Source organism: Mirounga angustirostris, unplaced genomic scaffold, assembly GCF_029215605.1.
Source record: "Mirounga angustirostris isolate CCGP_5_RB_7025 unplaced genomic scaffold, mMirAng1.0.hap1 SCAF_13, whole genome shotgun sequence".
NCBI lineage: Eukaryota > Metazoa > Chordata > Mammalia > Carnivora > Phocidae > Mirounga > Mirounga angustirostris.
Window position 1 is genome coordinate 5,824,699 of NW_026991721.1, and position 25,557 is coordinate 5,850,255.

The 25,557-nt window shown below is 37.4% G+C and overlaps 1 protein-coding gene across 1 annotated transcript in view; it reads right to left on the reverse strand.

Annotated features, from left to right (window-relative positions):
* TOP6BL (TOP6B like initiator of meiotic double strand breaks) overlaps window positions 1-25,557 on the reverse strand; it is a 97,255-nt gene that overhangs the window by 66,145 nt on the left and 5,553 nt on the right. Inside the window, exon 3 of the mRNA XM_064576117.1 lies at window positions 24,126-24,179. Coding sequence (XP_064432187.1) covers window positions 24,126-24,179 — 54 coding nt within the window. The remainder of the gene's footprint in view (window positions 1-24,125; window positions 24,180-25,557) is intronic.

Consider the following 25,557-nt stretch of genomic DNA (forward strand, 5'->3'; position numbering starts at 1 on the left):
GTTGTTTAATGAACATTTTAAAAAAATATTCTAGTTCTTCAAGTACTTCCACAGTGATACTCCTATATCTGTAAAATATTAGAAGAAAATAAGATCTGGGAAATCATTACATTAGACCTATCATTCCATAGCCAACTGTGCACCTTAAAACAAAATGGCATTACAAGAGTGAAATGAATCTTAATAATTTGTAAATCATGATGTCAATCCTAAAAATACAAATTGTATAGTATCTTAGGTCCATTTGGGATGCTTTAACAAAAAGCACAGAACTGGGTGGCTTATAAACAAGAGATATTTATTTCTCATAGTTTTGGAGGCTGGAAGCCACAATGAGGGTCCTAGCTTTATCAGATTCTGGACCCTTTTACAGGTCCAGACTTCTCATTGCATTCTAACATGGCATAAGGACCTGGAAAGCTCTGTGAAGTCTCTGTTATAAGGGTACTAATCCCATTTGTGAGGGTTCCATCCACATGACCTAAGCACCTCTCCCATCTCCTAATACAAGCACACTGAGCATTAGGATTCCAACATATGGATGTTTGGGGAAACATAAACATTCTGATCATAGCACATAGCTAATGACCAAATTTATTCTAAATTTCACATTAGAAATTTAGCCCTAAAGACATGGAGAAAGTTGAGAAAAAAAGAATGTACAGATAGTAAACATTTATAAATAGGTTCAAACAAATACAAATTAAAATTATATACCATTTCATTAACTAGTAAATTGGCTAAAATATTTTAAGTAATTGAAATTCCTAAGGCTGGCAAAGTATAGGAAGTTGGTATCTTCACTTACAAATGCTACATTACATGACACAACTTTTTTAAAAGCAATTTCAGGAACCATAAAAATATACACAGACTTTAAGTTAATTCTACCTTAGGGAAATTAGCCCTAAATTTCTCAATTAAGTAAAAAGCTATATATATTAAGATATTCATCCCAGTGACATTAACATTAGCATTTATTGAGAACTATGTACTCAGAATAACCACTATGCTACATGCATTATGTGTATTACCTCATTCAATCCTCAAAACAGCTTTATGAGGTAGGTTCTTTCAAAAGATCAAATAACTTGCTCAAGGACACACCTATGGGTTCCTAATCACTGTAATACACTGCTATTCATAATAACGGACGGAAAAACTAAACTTAAATGCCTAAAAATATTAAAATGATTATGATTAAATGAAACTATTAAAATGATTAAATTAAAAAGGATTAAAATGATTAATATTAAAATATTAAAATGATTAATGATACAAAATGAAAACGATACATCTTATGGACAACTTACCCATTAAAAATAAGGACTAGAATTAACATAACATAATAAAAAAAAAGCAGAAAAAAAAATAAGGACTAGAAGACTATGTCATAACATGAAAAAAAATGCTTACATGTTAAGTTAAAAAAAGCAGTAGGACAAAACTGTGTATATATTGTGATTACAACTGCATTAAAAATTCGTGGGGGGGAAGTTTGCAGAGAATATAATAAAATGCCAACATTTATTGTGCAAGAAGTGTTTTCTTTTTCTGTTTTTCTAATATTCTAAAATGGGTAATATTGCTTCTATTAACAGAAAGTTCCTTTTAAAAATAATTTATTTCGGGGTACCTGGGTGGCTCAGTCGTTAAGCATCTGCCTTCGGCTCAGGTCATGATCCCGGGGTCCTGGGATCGAGCCCCACATCAGGCTCCCTGCTCTGCAGGAAGCCTGCTTCTCCCTCTCCCACTCCCCCTGCTTGTGTTCCTGCTCTCGCTGTGTCTCTCTCTGTCAAATAAATAAATAAAATCTTTAAAAAAAATAATAATAATAATAATTTATTTGATGGGGGCAAAAGTTGAGATCTGGCTGCATGTTGTTGTATTCTTCCAAGAGACTCAGCAAATCAGTAACTATTTGGTCTCACTTGGCCTGACTCCTGTCCTTTAACATAGCTTTATCATAATGCTTGCAAGTCAGGCGCTCAGTAAATAAAGCAGCCATATCAAGCATTTTAAAGAAGGAAGCTAATTAAGCCAAAAGATGAAAAGTTCTTTGGTTGGCTCTGTGGCTTGATGTCATTAGTTAAATTGGCTAATTATTTCCACACTATAAAACAATCCCAGACATTTTTTTTTTTTAATTTATTTGCCAGACAGAGAGCACAAGCAGGGGGAGTGGCAGGCAGAGGGAGAAGCAGGCTCCCCGCTGAGCAAGGAGCCTGATGTGGGACTCGATTCCAGGACCCTGGGATCATGACCTGAGCTGAAGGCAGACGCTTAACCAACTGAGCTACCCAGGCATCCCCCAGACATGCTTTAGAGAAAGAAATAGAAAGCAGAACATTTTAATGGAGGATCAGAAACCTTTCAAAATATTGTGTCAAATCTTCATTTACTCCCCCCAAAAAAGCAGGGATACTAGTAGCCACTGCTACATATTCAGTGGGCTCATCCAGCCAAGCAAGCCAGGCAGGAAAGATGTGATCACTCAAGTTTCTAACAAAGGAATATACACCTCAGCCTCATACTACTATTGGTTCCCAAACCAAAAGGATGTAAACTGAGAATGGAGGGAGAAAAAACTTGATCATTTTTCCAAATGTACACCTGCCTCTTCACACAACCTCAACAACTCGACCACTAAATGTGATACAGGCTATAGATTTCTTCAACTTGTGGTTTAAGAGTAAAGTAAAAAGTTGTCAAAGGAAGAGAGAAATTAGTATCTGTTCATTTATTGAGCATAAATGAGAGTTGGTTATCTGAAAAGCTAATAGGCAAACCTGTAGCAAAACAGTATACTATAGAGTAAACCAAAATACTATGGAATAGTGGTTAAGACAGTCTCTGGAGCCAGTCTGTCTAGGTTCATACAACCCACTCAACCACTTACTAGCTTTGTGACTTTGAACAAGTTACTTAACCTTTTCATGTATAAAATGAAATGTTTGCTATTAGTGTTCTGATCACCACCACTAAGAAAAAGGCACAAAAACAACATAAGAAATCCCAAAGAGAAAAGAATACAAATATTTTTAAATCATAAAAATGTATCAATTAATTTGAAAAGATGAAATGCCTAACACATAGCAGTTTGCTCAATAAATATGTCCTGGATGAATGACTGAAAGGGAGTAAGAAATAATTTGTGTGTGTTTGTGTATTTTTTTAAAAGATATATATGTATCTCAGGGCGCCTGGGTGGCTCAGTTGGTTAAGCACCTGACTCTTGATTTTGGCTCAGGTCATGATTTCAGGGTTGTGAAATCGAGCCCCACATCAGGCTCTGCACTGAGTGTGGTGCCTACATAAGATTCTCTCTCTTCCTCTCCCTCTGCTCCTCCCTCACTCTAAAAAAATAAATAAATAAAAAATAAAAATATATATGTATCTATAAAATTGACTCTGGAAGAAACAGAAAATTTAAACCAAACATCATCAAAGAACACAAGTTGGTTATCAAAAATATTTCCCTCTTCACCTCCCTCCACCCCAAAATACCAGATGACTTTTTTTTACAGGTTAGTTTTACCAAATCTTCAAAAAACAGATATAAAAAGTTCTGCAACAGAAATGGATAAACCTATCCAACTCATTTTACAAAGTTAATATGATCTTACTACCAAAACAGGACAAGGACAATAGAAACCAATCTCACTGAGAATACAGTTGTAAAAACTAAATCCAGGATATACAAAACTTCATGATAAAACTGTGATGGAACTGCAAGAATGTTTCATAAGAAGGTCTACCACTATAAGTCATCATATTAACAGATTTTAAAAACCATATCATAATCCCAAAAGATGTAGAGAAAGCATTTTAGAAAATACAACACTCATTCATAACAAACACTACTGGCAAATTAAGAAGAGAAATAACCTGACAAGGAGCAAGTGCCAAAAAACCACAGTAAATGTGCTCAGTGGTAGAATTTTAAGTAATCTCATTAAAGGAAGGCAAGACAGATACTTAATATCACCCCTACTCTTCTAACCAGTACTAGTACTGTTCTATCCAATGCAATATGACAAGGAAAAGAAGCCATATGTGACAAGGAAAAGACAAAATTGTCATAATTTAGGGATGCTTTGAGTGCCCATATAGAGAATCCAGGAGAATCTACAGATAAACTACCAAAATTATTAACAATTCAATTCAGCAATGTTGAAAAAACAATGACTACTACTCACAATGGCAACAAAAATTATGACACTAGGGTTAAATATAACAAAATATGTCTAAGACTGTTATGAGAAGAATTACAGTGTTAACATAAAATAGGATCTAAATAGGAGTGTCATCAGCAAAATGGCAGAAGAGGAAGTCCCAGGCCCTTGCTCCGCCTTGGAGATACTGCCTTAACAACACCAAATTGCCTTTGTGAGAATTAAGAAACCAGAACTCCAGGTAAGTGCAAAAAAGAGCCACTTCAGAGCAGGATCCGGGCTAAAGGAGTATCTTCCATCTCAGACATCCTAGCAACAGAAGAAAAGCAGAAGAAAAGGAGCTAAAAACAATACACATTGGCCCTTAAAGCTTCTCCTAGGAGGTGGCCCATATCACTTCCTCAAATTTCATTGGCCTAAGCAAGTTATATGGCCCAGCTTTATATCAATGGGGCAAGAAGTATAATTCTCCCACAGGGAGAAAATATTTTGAACAAATAATAAAATCTAGCAAATGGTCTCTGGAGTCAGGCCACCTTTGGCTTTACTAGTCATGTGCTCTTAGGAAAGCTCCTTATTTTCCTGTAGAATCCTTATACTGGAGATTATAGTGTTTACCTCCTAGTTTTGACAATTAAAATTAAGTAACATTTTTGGGGCACCTGACTCAGTCAGAGGAGCGTGTGACTCTTAATTTCAAGGTCACGAGTTCGAGCCCCATGTTGGGTGTAGAGATTATTAAAAAAATACAAAACTTAAAAAAAAGTAAGTAACATTTTTAAAAAGAAGATCTAAATAAATGACAAGCTAGATCAAGTCATACACAGAAACACTTAATAGTATAAAAATACTAACAGCTACCAAATTAATCCATAAATTCAGTAAAATAACGATCAAGATCACAAGATTTTTCATACAACTTAAATTATAAAATTCATAGACCAGAGTAACAGTTTTAAAAACCAAAGACAATTCTGAAAAACAACAAGGAGGTGAGATTTGCCTTATCACATAGCAAGATTTATTCTAAAGCATTAGGAAATAAGACTCTGGTACTTGCCCAGGAACAGACATAAAGATTAGGGCATCCAGAAGCAGGGCATATACAGAAACTTAGTATATGACAGGATAGGAATACAAATTATTGGGGGAAACAAAAGATTTAAATTATATTCCTAACTTGTATCATAAATAAAACTAGGGGCGCCTGGGTGGCTCAGTTGGTTAAGCGACTGCCTTCGGCTCAGGTCATGATCCTGGAGTCCCGGGATCGAGTCCCGCATCGGGCTCCCTGCTCAGCAGGGAGTCTGCTTCTCCCTCTGACCCTCCTCCCTCTCATGCTCTCTGTCTCAAAAATTAAATAAATAAATAAATAAAAATAAACTAACTGTAATAATTTAATAATTAAATACAAATTTGAAACTTTAGAACTATTAAAAGAACTATATTAAAGAATATCATGATTCAGCAGAAAAGACTGGTGTCAATCAATGATTGCAGCTTCCACTTTAAAAAACTAGAAACAGAAGAGCAAATGAGACACAAGCAAACAGAAAAAAGAAAAGAATACGGGGCGCCTGGGTGGCTCAGTTGGTTAAGCGACTGCCTTCGGCTCAGGTCATGATCCTGGAGTCCCGGGATCGAGTCCCGCATCGGGCTCCCTGCTCAGCAGGGAGTCTGCTTCTCCCTCTGATTCTCCCCCCTCTCATGTGCTCTCTCTCACTCTCTCTCTCTCAAATAAATAAATAAAATCTTAAAAAAAAAAAAAAAAGAAAAGAATAAAAGATCAGAGTGAAAATCAATTAAACATAATACAACAAAAAGAACCCGATTCTTGCCAGAGAGATTAAGGTAAGAGAAGGAGGGAGGGAAGGAGAGAAGCAGAGAACAACTATAAATTATCAATACCAGGAGTGAGAGAGGTGATATTGCTGGAGATTCTACAAAGTTTGGAAAGATAATAAGGGTATATTACAAACAGTTTTATGCCAATAAATCCAACAACTTAGACAAAATGGACAAATTCCTTGAAAGACACAAACTACCCACACTTACTCAAGAAAAAATAGATAACCTGCATATTTAATGGTGAAAACCGATTTCCCTTTAAGGTCAGGAACAAGGTGAGGAAGTCTGAACTCACCATATATATTCAAAATTGTACTTAGAGCATCTAGACAGTTCAATTAGGCAAGAAAAGAAATAAAAGGTATCCAGAATGGACAGGAAGAAGTAAAACTCTTTAGTTGCAAATGCTATGATCCTCACTGTAGAAAATCCTATGGAATCTACAAAAAAGCTGTTAGAACTGAAAGTTTAGCAAGGTTGAGACAATTTTTAATCTACTGTTTTTCAAATATTAGCAATGAACAATTGGAAGTTAAAAATTTCAAAAATATCACTTACAATAGCATCAGGAATATTAAACACTTAGTGTTAAATCTGACCAAAAAGGTACATCTGCACACTAAAAACTATGAAACACCTAGAGAAATTAAAGACGACCTAAGAAATGGATAGATATACTGTGTTCACGCATCAGAACACTGAATATTGCTTAGATGTTAATTCTCCCCCAAATTGAGCTACCGATGCAATACAATCTCAATTAAAATCCCAGCAGGCTTTTGTAGATATTGACAAGTAGAGTCTAAAATACAGATCTTAATTACATGGAACAAACTAAGGGTTGATGGAGGGAGGTGGGTGGGGGATGGGCTAGATGGGGGATGGGTGTTAAGAAGGGCACTTATTCTGATGAGCACTGGGTCTTTTTTTTTTCTTTTTCTTTTCTTTTTTTTTTTTAGCACTGGGTCTTATATGTAAGTAATGAACCACTAAATTCTACACCTGAAACCAATTTTACCATATATGACAACTAACTAGAATTTAAATAAAAACTTGAAATCAAAAGAAAAAAAAATAAATGTTTAGTAGACTTCACGTGAGGCAGAGGAGATTTTAATAGCTTTATATTTTTTTAAGATTTATTTATTTATGGGGGGGCGCAGAGAGAGAGGGAGAGAGAAACTCCAAGCAGACTCCTTGCTGAGCACAGAGCCCAACGCGTAGCTAGATCCCACGACCCCGAGATCAGGACCTGGGCCAAAACCAAGAGTCAGATGCTTAACCAACTCTGTCAACCAGGCACCCCCACTTTAAAAAAATAAAGATACACATAGAAATGCCAAGGGCCTTCAACAAACATGAATGTCAAAACAACTTGAAAAGGGGCGGCTGGGTGGCTCAGTCGTTAAGCGTCTGCCTTCGGCTCAGGTCATGATCCCAGGGTTCGAGCCCCACATCGGACTCCCTGCTCCACGGGAAGCCTGCTTCTCCCTCTCCCACTCCCCCTGCTTGTGTTCCCTCTCTCGCTGTCTCTCTCTCTCTCTGTCAAAATAAATAAATAAAATCTTTAAAAAAAAATTTTTTTTTGAAAAAAAGAACAAAGTTGGAAGACTTAAAAACCTATTTTAGGGCGCCTGGGTGGCTCAGTTGGTTGAGCGACTGCCTTCGGCTCAGGTCATGATCCTGGAGTCCCTGGATCGAGTCCCGCATCGGGCTCCCTGCTCGGCAGGGAGTCTGCTTCTCCCTCTGACCCTCCCCCTTCTCATGCTCTCTGTCTCTCATTCTCTCTTTCAAATAAATAAATAAAATCTTTAAAAAAAACAAAAAAAACAAAAACCTATTTTAAAGCTACCGTAATCAAGATGGACAAATAGACCAAAGTAACAGAATTCAAAGTCCAGAAATATACCCACACAAGTATGGTCAATCAGTTTTCAGCAAAGGTGCAAAAGCAATTTAGTGGAGAAAGGATAGGCTTTTACAATAAATGATGCTGGAACAATCGGAATACCCATATGCAAAAAAAAAAAAAAAAACTTCAATTCTTGCGTCATATATAAAAAAATAACTCAAGGGGCACCTTGGTGGCTCAGTCGTTAAGCGTCTGCTTTCGGCTCAGGTCACGATTCCAGGGTCCTGGGATTGAGCCCCGCATCGGGCTCCCTGTTCAGCGGGAAGCCTGCTTCTCCCTCTCCCACTCCCCCTGCTTGCATTCCCTCTCACGCTGTCTCTCTGTCAAATAAATAAATAAAATCTTAAAAAAAAAAAAAAAATTCAAAATAGGTCATAGACCTAAATGTAAAACCCAAAATTACAAAACTTTATGAAGAATGTAGAGAAGAAAACCTGTGTGACTTTAGGTTAGGTGACATTTCCTTAGTTATGGCACCAAAAGCAAGATCCATAAAAAACAAAATGATAAATTTGACTTCATAAAAATTAAGAACTTCTAAAAACACTTAAAAGAATTAAAGGACAAGCCAAAGACTCAGAAAAAATATATTCAAACCACATATCTGGTTTATCCAGAATATATTTTTTTAAGCTCTCAAAATTCAGTAAGAAGAAAACAAAGAACCTAATTAAAATATGGGCAAAAGAGGGCGCCTGGGTAGCTCAGTTGGTTAAGCGACTGCCTTCGGCTCAGGTCATGATCCTGGAGTCCCGGGATCGAGTCCCGCATCGGGCTCCCTGCTCGGCGGGGAGTCTGCTTCTCCCTCTGACCCTCCCCCCTCTCATGTGCTCTCTCTCATTCTCTCTCAAATAAATAAATAAAATCTTAAAAAATAAATAAATAAAATAAAATAAAATATGGGCAAAAGATATGAATATATACTTCACCAAAGAAAACACATGGATCGCAAATAAGCACATATTTCAAAACTTATCAAATTGTATACTTAAACATTTAGGGGGGGCGCCTGGGTGGCTCAGTTGGTTAAGTGACTGCCTTCGGCTCAGGTCATGATCCTGGAGTCCCTGGATCGAGTCCCGCATCGGGCTCCCTGCTCGGCAGGGAATCTGCTTCTCCCTCTGACCCTAACCCCTCTGATGTGCTCTCTCATTCTCTCTCAAATAAATAAATAAAATCTTAAAAAAAAAAAAAAAATTTAGGGAACAGGAGCTTTCAACTTTATGTCTAATGTGTTATCATTTTAAAAAAGTTTGAAGAGGGCGCCTGGGTGGCTCAGTTGGTTGAGCAACTGCCTTCGGCTCAGGTCATGATCCCAGGGTCCTGGGATCGAGTCCCACATCAGGCTCCCGGCTCAGCAGGAAGCCTGCTTCTCCCTCTCCCACTCCCCCTGCTTGTGTTCCTGCTCTCGCTGTCTCTGTCTCTGTCAAATAAATAAATAAAATCTTTAAAAAAAAAAAAAAGTTTGAAGAAAATGTATCACAATCTCAGCATCTGCTCATTTTATGTAATGAGTATAATTATTTATATTATCCTTTGTTATTTTATGTATTTAAGCAAATATTTCATATTTTAAACATTTTTTGGGTGTTTTTAAACATTTACTGAGTATCCACTGTATGGCCAGCACTGGGCTTATAAATGAACCACTAAATTCTACACCTGAAACCAATTTTACCATATATGACAACTAACTAGAATTTAAATAAAAACTTGAAATCAAAAGAAAAAAAAATGTTTAGTAGACATTGGGAATGTCTACTACTAGACTGGGAATACATGGATAATTAAGACAAAACTTTTACCCTCAAGAAATTCATGGTCATGGTCTAGTAAGGGAGACAGATGCATTAACAGATCATTTTAATAAGAGAATCAATTATAGAGTAGTGGCTAAAAGTGTAGACTTGGGAGTCTGGCAACTTCAAAGAAAATTAATTTTAGGGTCCAGACTAGAGATAAGAAGACCAATTGGAAATTATTATAGACAAGAATAATAAGATTCTGAATTAGGACCATTGTAGGAATAGAGACACATAAACACAAAACTGACCAAATTTTAGTTAGATCAATGACCCAAAGTTAAGAACCTCTGTTATAGACTGATCAGAAAGAAGAGATAAAGAGGTTAAAGTGACTCAACCAGTATTTATTCAACACCTGCTATATGCCAGACATTGTATTGGGTTCTGGAAACACAGGGATGATTAAGGCAGACTATACCCATCTCCTCATGGTGTTCACATTCCAACTGAAAAAGACAATAAATAAATACCAAAACAATAAACCCTACACGATTCCTACAGGACATAATAGGTGCAGTGAAAGAAATAAGCAGAGCAGGAAGATAAACTACTTTAAATAGGGTAGTCAGGGAAGGCTTCTCTGGGGAGGTGACATTTGAGCTGAGAAATAGAAATGGAAGTGAACCAACCAGTCACATGAAAAACTAGCAGAAGAATATTACAGGTAAAGGGAACAAGTACAAAGGCTCAGAGATGAGAGAGTGTGGTGTGTTAAGGAACTTCTGTTCCCTAGGTCAGTGTGGCTGGAGAACAAGTGAACTGAGAAAAGAACTGTAGAGGGGTGCCTGGGTGGCGCAGTTGGTTAAGCATCTGCCCTTGGCTCAGGGTCCTGGGATCGAGCCCCACATCAGGCTCCGCGGGAAGCCTGCTTCTCCCTCTCCCTCTGCCAGCTGCTCCCCCCTGCTTTGCACGTGTGCTCTCTTTCTGTCAAATAAATAAATAAATAAAATTTTTTTTAAAGAATTGTTTGAGATAAGGTTTGGAGAGACAGAAATGAGTCTGATCATTCAATCCTGCAGCTTATGATGAGAAGATATAGATTTTTCCCAGCTGCAATGGAAAGTATTAATGGGTATTAAGCAGGAGAATAACATAAATTTGTATTTTTTAATGATTACTCAGATTGCTGTATAGAGAACAGATCTGAAGCTTAGGGCATAGATCTAGGCTGGCAATATAGAGAAGGGAGATGGAGTGGTCAAAGGCATAAACAGAAGCCTTGAGCACCTTCCACATTCTAGGTGCTTTGAAATTATTTTAAATAATTTTTTTTCAATTTCAATTCCTAACAACCCTAAGTGTCATTATTCTCACTTTACAAATGAGAAAACTGAGACACAAGGAGGTTATGTAACTTGTGTATAATCACAAAGCTAGTAAATGGCTAACCAGAATGACTAAATTGTATAGTCATATGCTCCTCCCCTAAATTTCTCTGCTTTTTAAGCTATCTATTCATGCAACAAATAATTTTTGACTACCTAATTGTATACAAAGCATGATGAAAGGTACAAAAATTCAAAATAAGACTATGTTGAGCAATTTTTAAAATAGAAAATGTTCACAATATGTCAAGAATAGAAAAAAATGTATGTTTCAAAGCTCTATATATAGTTTGATTACAATTTTGTTTAAAAAACATATTATTTATGTTTGATATATTGTCTGGGCTTGTGTATAATTATTACTATAAAAAGACTGGAGGGAAGCCTGGGTGGCTAGGTTGGTTAAGCATCTGACTCTTGATTTCAGCTTAGGTCATGATCTCAAGGTCGTGAGATTGAGCCCCACATCAGGCTCTGTGCTGGGTGTGGAACCTCTAAGATTCTCTCTCTCCCTCTCCCTCTGCACCTACCCCCTCTTCACGTGCATGCACACTCACTCTCTTAAAAAAAATAAAAATAAAAAATAAAAAAGATTGGAAGAAAAATCATCAAAATGTTAAAAATTATCTCTGAATGGTGGACTTACGAATGATTTTTATTTTTTCTTTTTATTTTACATTTTCCTGCAGTTCTACAATAAACATATAACTTTAATTCAATGGAATGGTTAAAGGGAAGAGTCAACTTATAAGGGACTAGGGAATGGAGTGAACAAGACTAGGTAAGAGCAATGAGTAGAGATTGCTCCCTTAAGAAATTTATGTAAGAAAGGAGAAAAATTGAGGATTGGTTGTCTTTGTTCATTCTTTTGTAAGACTGGAAAAGACTTGGTAACATATGCATATAGGGCAAAGAAGCCAGTATAACAGAGGCAAAGATTTAAATAGCAAAACTGATGTGACATAGCTTCAACAGGAAGGGACTAGAGTCCAGAGAAATAGCACATTTATTCTTTTTATGGGATGAGAAATACTTCTGGAAATATAGAATATTGTTCATGTTCATTTACATGGTCCTTTATACTTTTTCAAATTGTTTTCTCATTACAAAATCAAAGCTACCTGTAAAAGAGACCATGTTTTTCATTTTATATATCAGAAAACTAAGGCACAGAGATGTAAAGCAGAATTTAAAAATTGGATCTTGAAAGTTTTTTATACAGTGAATCCCTATGTTTTACATTCTGAGAACCCCAAGTACAAAAAGATCAAGATAACCAAAATCACACCAAGTAGTTAATGTCAGAGTCAGGACTACAACCCATATTCTTCAAAAGTTATTCTACATCTTTTTCTTTTAAGATTTTATTTATTGGGGCGCCTGAGTGGCTCAGTCGTTAAGCGTCTGCCTTCGCCTCAGGTCATGATCCCAGGGTCCTGGGATGGAGCCCCGCGTCGGGCTGCCTGCTCAGCGGGAAGCCTGCTTCTCCCTCTCCCACTCCCCTGCTTGTGTTCCCTCTCTTGCTGTCTCTCTCTCTGTCAAATAAATAATAAATAAAATCTTTAAAAGTTAAAAAAAGATTTTATTTATTTGAGAAAGAGAAAAAAATGAGTGGGGGAGGAGCAGAGGGAGAAGCAGACTCCCCACTGAGCAGGGAGCCCGACACGGGGCTCTATCCCAGGACCCTGGGATCATGACCTGAGCCGAAGGCAGGTGCTTAACCAACTGAGCCACCCAGCCATCTCAATATTTATTTTACATCTTAATGCTGAGTATAGACATTTAGATAAGTTTGTGACCTTTTTGTAGGAAGTGTTCTTTTATAAACACCTTGTACCGGGGCGCCTGGGTGGCTCAGTCGTTAAGCGTCTGCCTTCGGCTCAGGTCATGATCTCAGGGTCCTGGGATGGAGCCCCGCATCAGGCTCCCTGCTCAGCGGGAAGCCTGCTTCTCCCTCTCCCTCTCCCCCTGCTTGTGTTCCCTCTCTCGCTGTGTCTCTCTCTGTCGTAAATAAATAAAATCTTTAAAAAAATAAAAATAAACACCTTGTACCTACTCAATCAAAAACACTTTCTTGTAATATAAAAGCATTTTATACTAAAACAATTACAAATTAGGTTCTACATATAGTCACACTTCTGAAAATATATATTACAGATGAAGTAGTTGCCATAAGAATGATTTGTCTAAGGCCATGGAGCTAATAAGAGACAGATATTTTCATTACAACTTAGTATTTTAAATTTAAGTTGCAAAGAGAATTTGAAGAAATACCACTTTGACAATCTCAACCTTCTCAGTAAAAACAGAAGATAAAGAAATTTGTTTAGATGAGTTCAGGTAGGTTGGAACATACACTATTCGAATTATATTAAAAGATAATAAAGTTAAAAGAATAAATAAAAGAATAATTACTGAACAATCCTAATAAAGTTAGAAATTCTACTTCAATTTGTAGTGTGCCCAATGCCCAGTGTTATGATTTATACTAGCAACATGTGCCAGCTTGGAAATAAGAATGGAAAAAGCAAAGAGTGGGGATTATCCAAGCTTGAAGACTGTAAGAAAGGAAAGATAGAAAGTCAAGGCAGCAGGGGATTATACTGTGCCAAGTGGTTAATTAACCATGGGTAGGGAGGCCAGAGCAGTGTCAATATAAAGAGGAGAGAAGGAAAGGGGAAGATGAGAGTTCAAAAAACTTCAATTTCATATAACCACTTCTTTTTTTTTCTTCCAAGATTTTACTTAAATTCAAGCTAGTTAACATATAGTGTAGTATTAGTTTCAGGGGCAGAATTTAGTGATTCATCACTTGCATATAACCCCCAGTGCTCATTACAAGTGCCCTCCTTAATGCCCAACACCTGTTTACCCCCATCCACCCACCCACCTCCCCTCCAGCAACCCTTTGTTCCCTATAGTTAAGAGTCTCTTATGGTTTGCCTCCATCTGTTTTTATCTTATTTTTCCTTCCCTTCCCCTATGTTCATCTGTTTTGACATGAGTGAAATCATATGGTATTTGTCTCTAACTTATTTCACTTAGCATAATAGTCTAGATCCATCCATGTTGTTGCAAATGGCAAGATTGCATTCTTTTTGATGGCTGAGTAATATTCGTGTGTGTGTGTGTGTGTGTGTGTGTGTGTGGACACCGTATCTTTAACCACTCATCAGTCAATGGACATCTGAGCTCTTTCCACATTTTGGCTACCGTGGATAGTACTGCTATAAACATTGGTGGGGGGATTATTTTATTTATATATATATATATTTTTTTTTAAAGATTTTATTTTTTGACAGAGAGAGACCGCGAGAGAGGGAACACAAGCAGGGGGAGTGGGAGAGGAAGAAGCAGGCCTCTGCTGAGCAGAGAGCCAGACGTGAGGCTCAATCCCAGGACCCTGGGATCATGACCTGAGCCAAAGGCAGACGCTTAACGACTGAGCCACCCAGGCGCCCCTATTTATATTTTTTTAATAATTATTTTTTTAAAGATTTTATTTATTTGACAAAGAGAGCATAAGCAGAGGGAGCGGCAGGCAGAGGGAGAGGGAGAATCAGGTTCCCCACTGAGCAGGGAGCCCAATGCATGGCTCTATCCCAGGACCCTGAGATCATGACCTGAGACAAAGGCAGATGCTTAACCAAGTGAGCCACCCAGGCACCCCGGTGGAGGGGGGGGAATTATTTTAAACCTGATATATAATTCACACCATAAATTTCACTATTCTAAGTGACTTTTAGTATATTCACAAGGTTATACAACCATCACTACTATCTAATTCCAAAACATTTTTATTACTCCAAGAAGAAAACTCATACCCATTAATACCAACTCCCCATTCCTCCCTCCTCCCTCTAATCTCCTTTGGATGTGTCTCTATGGACTTGCCTATTGTAGACATTTCATATAAATGGAATCATACAATGTGCAGCCTTCTGTATCCAGCTTCTTTCACTTAGCATATTTCCAGTTTTCATCCATGTTGTAACATATAACAAGACTTCATTCCTTTTAATGGCTGAATACTACTCCATTGTGTGGATAGAGCACATCTCACCCATTAACTGATGGACATTTGTGTTGTTTTCCGTTTGGGGATATTATGAATAATGCTGCCATAAATATTAGTGCATGAGATTTCGTGTGGACATTGCCGAGTGAAGATAACTCTATGTTTAACTATTTGAGGAACTTCCAAACGGTTTTTCCAAAGTGGCTGCACCACTTTACATTCCTACCAGCAAAGTATGAGTGTCCCAATTTCTTTATATCCTTGCCAACACTTCTTATTTTTTTATTATAGTCATACTAGTGGGTATCAAGTGGTATCTCATTATGGTGGTTTTTTTTTAATTTTATTTATTTGAGAGAGAACAGAGTGAGAGGGAGAAGCAGGCTCCCCACTTGAGCAGGGAGCCTGATGCAGGGCTCGATCCCAGGACCCCTGGATCATGACCCAAGCCGAAGGCAGATGCTCAACCGACTGAGCCACCCAGGAGCCCCTCATTATGGTTTTGGTTTGCATTTTCCTAAAAACTATGATGTTGAACATCTTTTCATGGGTTTATTGGCCATTTATATGGATAAATGTTGTCTTCATCTACTCAGGCTGCCACAACAAAATACCACAGACTGGGTGGCTTAAACAATGGAAATTTACTTCATACAGATTTGAAGGCTGAGAAGTCCAGTATCAGGGTGCCAGTAATTCAGTTCCCAGTGAGAGCTCTCTTCATGGCTTGCAGACAGCTTCCTTCTCACTGTGTCCTCACATAGCTTTTCCTGGGTAGGTGCACTTGGGAGAGAGATTTTTCTTTCTTCCTCTTCTTATAAAACCACTAATTCCATCATAAAAGCCCCACCTTCATGACCTAATCTAACCCTGATTACTTCCCAAAGGCCTCATTTCCAAATACCCTTGCCCTGGGGATTAGGGCTTCGACATAAGAATTTTGGGAGGACACAAACATTCAATTCATCACATACATCTATTCAGATCCTTTGCCTATTTTAAAATTAATTGTCTTTTTATTGTTGAGTTGTAAAAGTTGTTTTGTACTCTGGATATTAGAATCCTATCAGATACATGATTTGGGCGCCGGGGTGGCTCAATCGTTAAGCGCCTGCCTTCGGCTCAGGTCATGATCCCGGGGTCCTGGGATCGAGCCCCGCATCGGGCTCCCTGCTCGGTGGGGAGCCTGCTTCTCCCTCTCCCACTCCCTCTGCTTGTGTTCCCTCTCTCGCTGTGTCTCTGTCAAATAAATAAATAAAATCTTTAATTAAAAAAAAAATCCTAACAGATACATGATTTGAAAATATTTTCTCCCATTCTGTAGGTTGTCTTTTCTCTCTTTTTTTTAAGTTTTTTTTCCCCAGTTGTATTGAGGTACAATTGATATATAACAGTGTGTAAGGTTAAGATGTACAACCTGTAAATCTGATACTTATATGTCCCAAAATGATTACTACCTTAGCCTGAGCTAACACTTCCATCACATCACATAATTACTGTCTTTTCACTTTCTTCATAGTGTTCTTTGAAATACAGAAGTTTTTAATATTGCTGAAGTCCAATTTATCTATTTTTCCTTTGGTTATTTGTGCTTTAAGTGTCCTATCTACGAAGATTTACACTTATATTTTCTTGTAAGAGTTTTATAGTTTTAGCTCTTATATCTAGGTTTTTGATCCATTTTGAGTTAACTGTTATATATAGTGTCATATGACTTTTTAAAATGTGCTAAGTGGGTAACCATAAAGTCTACTCAGGAAATAATATTCAAAATGTCCTTTCTTCCCATACCAGCCAAATCACTGCCATAGGCTGCTAACATTGTCTGCTATGGAAATGAAAGGGATATGATAATCCAAGAGGCCAGAGTTGGAGCAGTAAGTGCCCAGTTGATTACACAATGAGGGATAACAACAGTTCAAGGATTTTAAGTCAAAGCAGGTACAATGCAGGCTAGCTCCCACTAACTACTGAATAAAAGCCACTTGCCTGCAGGATGAGCCAACTTCCAGGATCTCTGATGTTAAGAGCTCTCCTTTTCTTCTTCCTCTACCTACCCAACCTCAAAAGGAAGAGAAACATGTCAATGTTCATGTCCTTTCCATTTCCTTTCCCTTCACATCAAATCTTGAACATATTCTCAATAGTGAAGTATGATTAGATACATTTAACAGGGAAAAGAGTAAAGAAATATTTTGGAAGCAAAAGAAAACAAATTCATTTTTTTGAAGATTTTATTTTATTTTTTTAAGTAACCTCTACACCCAACATGGGGCTCAAACTCACATCCCTGAGACCGAGTCGCATGTTCCACAGACGGAGCTAGCCAGGCATCCTAACAAATTCATTTATCTTAACTTCTCTTGATCTTCAATCAATCTTCTCTTTATAAAATCTTGCCACGTGTTATGCAAATTTAGCAGCAAGAGACTGTTTAGGACATACCGAAGTTTGAGGATTAAATGTGGACTCAACAATGACCTAGGAGCCCACAAATTCTTCCCTTACTTCTAAATTTAATATATGAGGCTGAGGTAAAGCTCAGTTTCCTCATCTTGGAAAGAGAAATCGTGGTAACACGTAAGTCTGACCTATCTCTGGAGAATGAATAAGATCATGTCTACAAAATGAGCTCCTGGGGAAAAAGTGTTAGATGAATACTGAGTCTTGGGGCGCCTGGGTGGCTCAGTCGTTAAGCGGTAGAGTACAAAGAGACAAAAACTAGACTATCGTAATCATAACCATACAACAATAGCACAGCTGTCTTCCCTACTTTCAAGGGCTACTATTCTTATCTGGTCTTCTGAAGGAAAAAAAAAAAGGGCTGTAAATTTTTTGACTTGAGAAAAACACTTGAACATGACTGGTTAAACTGTATTTTACAAAAGAGTTAAATTATGTCAGTAAACATGGGAATGAGGAGGTGGTAATTAAAAAGATAAAGAAGAGGGGCACCTGGGTAGCTCAGTCGGTTAGGTGGCTGCCTTTGGCTCAGGTCGTGATCCCCTGGGATCGAGCCCCACATCAGGCTCCTTGCTCAGCGGAGAGCCTGCTTCTCCCTCTCCCTCTGCCTGCCTCTCTGCCTGCTTGTACTCTCTCTCTCTATCTCTGTCAAATAAATAAATAAAATCTTTAAAAAAAAATAAAAAGATAAAAAAGAAATCACAATAATATGAATGGAAGAAACAAGAAAGAAACAGCAAAATAGGGACCTATAAACATGGCCTTTTTCATATTCCCTCATCTTATCACTCTCTTCTACCTTTTCTTTTTTTTTCTTTTCTTCACCAGAGTAAGGACATAATAGGTAGTAGCTTCTAGATCTGGACAAGAAGGACAAACTAAAACCATCACATTTTGCCAAATATTTATGATAGAAGCAGTTCTACATAAATGGATAAGTAGATATATAAATGGCTATAAAGTGAATTTCTATATAAATGGATAAGCATATCATGCAGAATAATAGTACATATATTAATATGAAGTAATGAGAATTTTTAAACACATAAGAATTTATATTAATGGACATCATCCTTCAAAGTACAGAAGGTATTCTGATTGACAAAAGACCTCACATCTGGTCTGAGGTGTCTTATCCTAATAAGCAACTGGGAGTCATTAAGTTAGGAACTTAAAGATATATTTAAATTCATTTATAACTGAATAAACAATAATTCTACATAATAAAAGGAGAATTAACAAAAATTCAATTAGATTAGATAATGGAGAAAAGAGAGGATGCCAAAAAAAACTCAAAATTTATAAGCCTGGAAAATTATGAATGTTTGTATCATTGAAAGAAATGGAGACGTTACAGAGCAAGTTAGTTGCAAGAAAATGAAACCCATTTTAGATATGTTGCACATATATTTCCACGGAACCTTTAAATGAAATAGTTTAATTGACAATCAAAGCTGGAAACGTGTTAGTGATAGGAAAAAAATAAGTCTCATCAGCATAGAAATGATATTAAAACTTTAAAAGTAGAAAAGCTATCTTAAGTAAATATAGAATAATAATACAGACGGGGCACCTGGGTGGCTCAGTTGGTTAAGTGACTGCCTTTGGCTCACGTCATGATCCTGGAGTCCCGGGATCGAGTCCCGCATCAGGCTCCGTGCTCGGCAGGGAGTCTGCTTCTCCCTCTGACCCTCCCCCCCTTCTTGTGTGCTCGCTCTCTCTCTCATTCTCACTCTCTCAAATAAATAAATAACATCTTTAAAAAAATAATAATACAGAATAATGAATGGAAGAAAGGCATATTGGTAACTGAACTTTAAGGACTATCCTCTAGGTTACCAAAGAAGCACCTTGAATATACATACCTCCATTACAGTACTTATCAGATTATATTTTATTTACAGAGCTACCTCTCCCTATGACTTCCTGTGGCAAGTAGATGTTCAATTAAAGGTTTTTTTGGATAAAAGAACAGTTAGGAACCAGAGAAGAAAGTGAGCAAGAAAGAGAACATAAACCATTAGAGAAGAAGTAAAATGGGGAGATTACCTTGGTCACTATTTCTTAATCCAACATAAATAAAACACTCAAAAATAAGAGCCTGGTTGTATACAAATTGATCTGACGTATTCCAGATCCAGAGAAAAAGTACCTTGATACAATCCTGATAGAATAGACTGAAAAGTAAAGAAAATCGAAGCTGGATGGCTCGACAACACAGTTCTCCAAAGAGAGATCAGACCTTATTTTAGGTACTGAGCGATATCAACCAAGCAACGAAGAGAACAACATAGTTAAAGTGAATTCAGAGGCATACTATTAATTTTGTATAGATAAGTAATTTTTTTTAACATCTGGAAATCTGATGGTTAATGAATCAGCCACCAGAGACTTCCTAATGAAGCTAATTAAACAGTGTAAAGATTTGTGAATGGACCAATTTAAAGCAGTTTGTTAATAATGTTACAGGAATGCTGAATAAATAACGATAGTAATAAAGGCATAATTAATGGTGCATAAACCAGGGAGCTAAGGGATTTAAATCTTAAACTTGGACAATTTCCTTTGTGAGTTTCAGTGAGTCATTTTGTTACTAATTAATAAAAATAAATAGCATTATTGACTGGAGGATAGTATTATGAGCCTGGAAAGTAGACAGGCTGAAGTTGGCTACTAAATGTGATTGACTATGATCAAATGACTCAATTTTTTTTTAAAGATTTTATTTATTTATTTGACACAGAGAGAGAGAGATCACACGTAGGCAGACAGGCAGGCAGAGGGAGAGGGAGAAGCAGGCTCCCCGCTGAGCAGGGAGCCTGATGTGGGGCTCAATCCCAGGACCCTGGGATCACGACCCGAGCTGAAGGCAGATGCTTAACCAACTGAGCCACCCAGGCACCCCTAAATGACTCAATTTTTATTGTGTACTTGATATGCAGTACTTCTTCTTTGTACAAAAAGTTAGCCACCTGCACCTTATCACAAGGATATAAAAAGAGATAAATATGCATAAAATTGCTGTGAGCTTTTAAAATAATTAAATTAAAACTAAGTTACCAGGGTGCCTGGGTGGCTCAGTCGTTAGCAGCTGTCTTCGGCTCAGGCCATGATCCCAGAGTCCTGGGATCGAGCCCCGCATAGGGCTCCCTGCTCAGTGGGAAGCCTGCTTCTCCCTCTCCCACTCCCCCTGCTTGTGTTCTCTCTGTCGAATAAATAAATAAAATCTTTAAAAAAAAAAAACTAAGTTATCATGACACAAACTGTCTAAATTTTGTATTAGCATAACAGGTGGTTATGCCATAACCTAAATTCAATTCAATACATTCTCTCCAGGTATTAACAGTGATAATAAAACCATTCCCTTGTAGCTGTATAGGTTTTCACCTTTTTCAAAGCATTTTCACAAATATTAATTGAAGAAATTGTATTATGTACGATCTGACCACTGACTGCACAGGCATGGTAAGTATAGGTTTATGTTTCAGGAAATATTCCTATCTCCTCCTTAGTGCTAATAATAACATACTCCCTGTTATTTATGTGGATTTTCACTTCTTTGAAAGCACTTTTACACATATTAACTAAAGCAGTGGCATTAGGAATGACCTTTCCATTCTTTGACCATCCAAAGGGCAGAATTCAAAAAAGAAGAGGACTAAAGATTGATAAATAGACTAGATGGTTTTGAGGCAGTCAACTCATCATTCTTAAAGCTGGACTCAGGTTTCCCAAAAGTCTTAGAATCAGAGCAAACTCTCCAGGACAATAAACTGATTCTCCCTTTCTTCTAGACATAGGCTTTGGGAGGCAGTAGAATTAAGTGATTAAAATATCTTAGATATATGCATAAGGGGAGAAACCAAATCTGTCTTGATCATCTCTGTAACCCCTCCATGTCAAGCACAAGCCTCAGTGTATAGTTAATGCTCAATAAATCATCATGATGATTACCACAGGAAGAACATTCTAACCAAGCTCCCACAGAATATTTGTTATGGAGCTATTACTTTTCCTCCACAATTACTGCTTTCAAATGTGTGCACACCAAGAAGGACCTAAGATCAGGGGCCTGGGTGGCTCAGTCAGTTAAGTGTCTGCCTTTGGCTCAGGTCATGGTCCCAAGGTCCTGGGATTGAGCCCGCATCAGGCTCCCTGCTTGGTGGAGTCTGCTTGTCCCTCTCCCTCTGCCCCTCCCCACATCCCGGCTCGTGCGCACTCTCTCTCTTTCTCAAATAAATAAAATCTTTTTTAAAAAGATTAGGATCACAGAGCAAAAAGCTGAGGTCCATTAAGAATCTAGGACACAAGGGCACCTGGGTGGCTCAGTCGGTTAAGGGTCTGACCCTCGGTTTCAGCTCAGGTCATGATCTCGGGGTCCTGAGATCTAGCCCTGTGTTGGGCGGTGCAGAGCCCACCTGTCCCTCTCCCTCTTCTCTTCCCTTACCTTCTCTCAAATGAATAAATAAATTTTTAAAAAAAAAAATCCAGGATACAGACTACCAGAGAGTAGATTCAGAGGGCCAAGACAATTTCAAAGGCAAAGGGAAATATACCTGATGACCCTTAATTTAGCAAGCAAACACTTTTAAATCCCCATGCTTAAACTAAAAATTAGTTCAGCAAACTGGTACAGCCACTCTGGAAAACAGTATGGAGGTTCCTCAAAAAGTTAAAAATAGAACTACCATATGATCCAACCACTGCACTACTAGGTATTTAGCCAAAGGATACAAAAATACTAATTTCAAAGGGATACATGCACCCCAGTTTTTATAGCAGCATTATCTACAATAGCCAAATTATGGAAACAGCCCAAATGTCCACTGACTGATGAATGGCTACAGAAGTGTGTGTGTGTGTGTGTGTGTGTGTGTATATATATAGGAGTATCACTCAGTCATAAAAAAGAATGAAATTTTGCCATTTGCAACAATGTGGATGGAACTAGAGAGTATTATGCTAAGCAAAATAAGTCAGAGAAACACCATATGATTTCACTCATATACAGAATTTAAGAAACAAAACAAATGAGCATAGGGGAAAAAAGAGAGTGAGGCAAACCAAGAAACAGACTGAAGAGAACACACTGATGGTTACCAGAGGGGAGGTGGGTGGTGGGGATGGGTAAAATAGGTGATAGGGCTTAAAGAGTACACTTGGTGGGGGGCACCTGGGTGGCTCAGCTGGTTAAGCGTCTGCTTTGGCTCAGATCATGGTCCCAGGGTCCTGGGATCGAGGAGCCTGCTTCTCCCTCTCCCTCTGCCCTCCATTTGTGCTCTCTCTCTATCTCAAATAAATAAATAAAATCTTTAAAAAAAAAAAAAAGAATGCACTTAGTGCAATGAGCACTGAGTGTTATATGTGAGTGCTGAATCATTAAATTGTACACCTGAAACTAATATTACACTGTATGTTAACTGGAATTTAAATAAAAACTTAAACAAATAATAATTAAAAAATTAAAATTACTTCAAAAAAGAAGTTCCAAAAGGGAAAATTATTTCCTGTATGTTTATGTCCCTAGGGTCACTCATCTTGTGAGTTGCAAAAATAGTTTCTTCTTTTTCTTTTATATGACCAAGATAAAGGAAGGTACTTTGGTTTATGCAGTAATTGGATTACTGGAAATGTGGATCTAAATAAAATTTTTAATTGATTGCCTTTTAAAAAGCACCAGGAACACTGCCATTTTTAAAAGTTCAATGGTAAAATAAATAAATAAATAAATAGTCCAATGGTAGTACATTTCATAAACATTTATAATATTACACTGCTCTAATGTAGTTTTTTTATTGTTTCCATATTTAACACACAGCACATTTTCTTAATGACAAATGTACAGTTTAAAAAAAAAACACAATCTACTTATATTTTAAATTTAGTTGGAGAAGGTTTCTTTTAAAAAATATTTTGTAAAATCTGTAAATTAACCACACATTAGGAAAAGACAGGGCCATTGGATAATTTACAAACCACACAACTATAGAAGATAAATATGAAAGCACAACACTTCTAGATCATTTTCATCTCCTTAAAATAATGTATGTCCTTTTGCTTAAGGTTATTCTCAAGTCAAAGGAAAGAAGAATTAAAACCAAGGTCAACAAAAGCTCCTAAACCATACCAACTTTGGCATGTGGAGTACAATATTAATACTAGCCAAAACAATTTACAGTAAAGCCTTCTCCACACATTATTTCTTTGAGGCAGATGGAAACAAATACTTTACCAATAATTTTATTTTATATCTGGGATATTTTGCCTGAGGTTGTACAGAGAGTATTCAGAGACACTATAGAGACCTAGGTAGCTTGTTCATTCCTGTATCTATACAATTTTATAGATCGTCTTTCAGTAGGATTGCCAGATAAAATACAGGACAAAATACTGCATGGAACATACTTACACTACAATATTACTCATTGTTTATCTGAAATTAAAATTTAAGTGGGCATCCTATATTTTTATTTGCTAAATCTGGCAACACTATCGTTCAGTTTGTCTGTTTTAGAAAATACCAAATTCACTGCCAGGAAGAGACTTAATCTCATGAAAGTAGAGTAATTCTTTCTTTACCTTTTAGGAACTTCTTGAGAACCAAGCCACCATAAATGCTTCCTGCAGAAGCAACTGTAAGAAACAGAACACAAAGAAATATCACAAACAATTAAACAGATTTTATCTAAAGAATCTAATGGAAGCCTAAAAACACTATTTATAGATACAAAACATAAAAAAGGTGACCACTCTGTAATGAGTTTACTGAAAATGGAGGCATCAAAGAAGCATTATGAGGCTACAACAACTCTCTGGCAGCAGATAACTTCTTGGAGATGAGAACTAAATGGCAAGTCTTTTCACCTACATCCAATACCAGGACTGCTTCTTTAGGTATTACTATTCCTGAGAGAAAAGGATTATAGGAAGACTGCAAACTGTAGCAAGTAATCAGAATATATCATGCCAATAACCCATATTCCAGTATAAGATTCAATTAAAAACTTTGGCCCTTCTTTTAAACAATTTACTCTCTAGTAGAAAATATTAGACTATCAGGTAAGAATTCTTCGTATCTAGAGTTCTAACTCTGAACAATAGAACATTTAGACCAACAATATTTTTCTTAAAAATTTTTTTAAGTAAACTCTACCCCCAACGTGGGGCTCAAACTCACAACCCTGAGATCAAGAGTCACATGCTCAACTGAGCCAGCCAGGTGCCCCTAGAGCAATGATTCTTCAGGGAAAGAGGGTGAGGAAGGAAGCAGGCACCTAAGAGGGAAAAAAGATCAGAACCACCTGGAGACTTTTTCTAAATTGAACATCTCTCCCCCAGAGGGTTAACCCACAGTTAAGAATCTAAGAATCACTGCCATAGGAACCAGTGAAAATGTATCTCTCTCTCTCTAAAAATGTGTATTCCTCAGGCAGGGGGAAAAGGTTGAGAATAACTGAACTACAGTGAGAGGCAACACCATTCTCTAAATGTGTGCTGTCCAAATACAGTAGCCACTAGATACATGTGGCTATTTAAATTTAAATTTAGCTAAATTAAATTAAGTTAAAAATAAGACTCCTCAGTCACACTAACCATATTTCAAGTGGTCATTAGCCAAGTGTGGGTAACGGCTACTGTACTGAACAGCACAGATAGAGAACATTTCTATCATCACAAAAAGTTCTACTGAAATGCAATGAGAGCAGGGCTTTACATTTCCAGATTTTGAATGATTCTAGACAAATGGTATTTCAAAAGGCCTGAGCCCAAGTAACACAGAATATTCAATAAAAGACAATCATCTTGGGTGACTGGGTGGTTCAGTCAGTTAAGTGTCTGCCTTCAGCTCAGGTCATGATCCCAGGATCCTGGGATGCAGCCCCACATGAGCTTGCTTCTCCCTCTCCCTCTGCCGCTCCCCGTGTTTGTGCTGTCAAATAAATAAGTAAAGTCTTAAAAAAAAGACAATCATCTTTTTCTTAACATTCCTCACAGGCATACACTGGTTCTA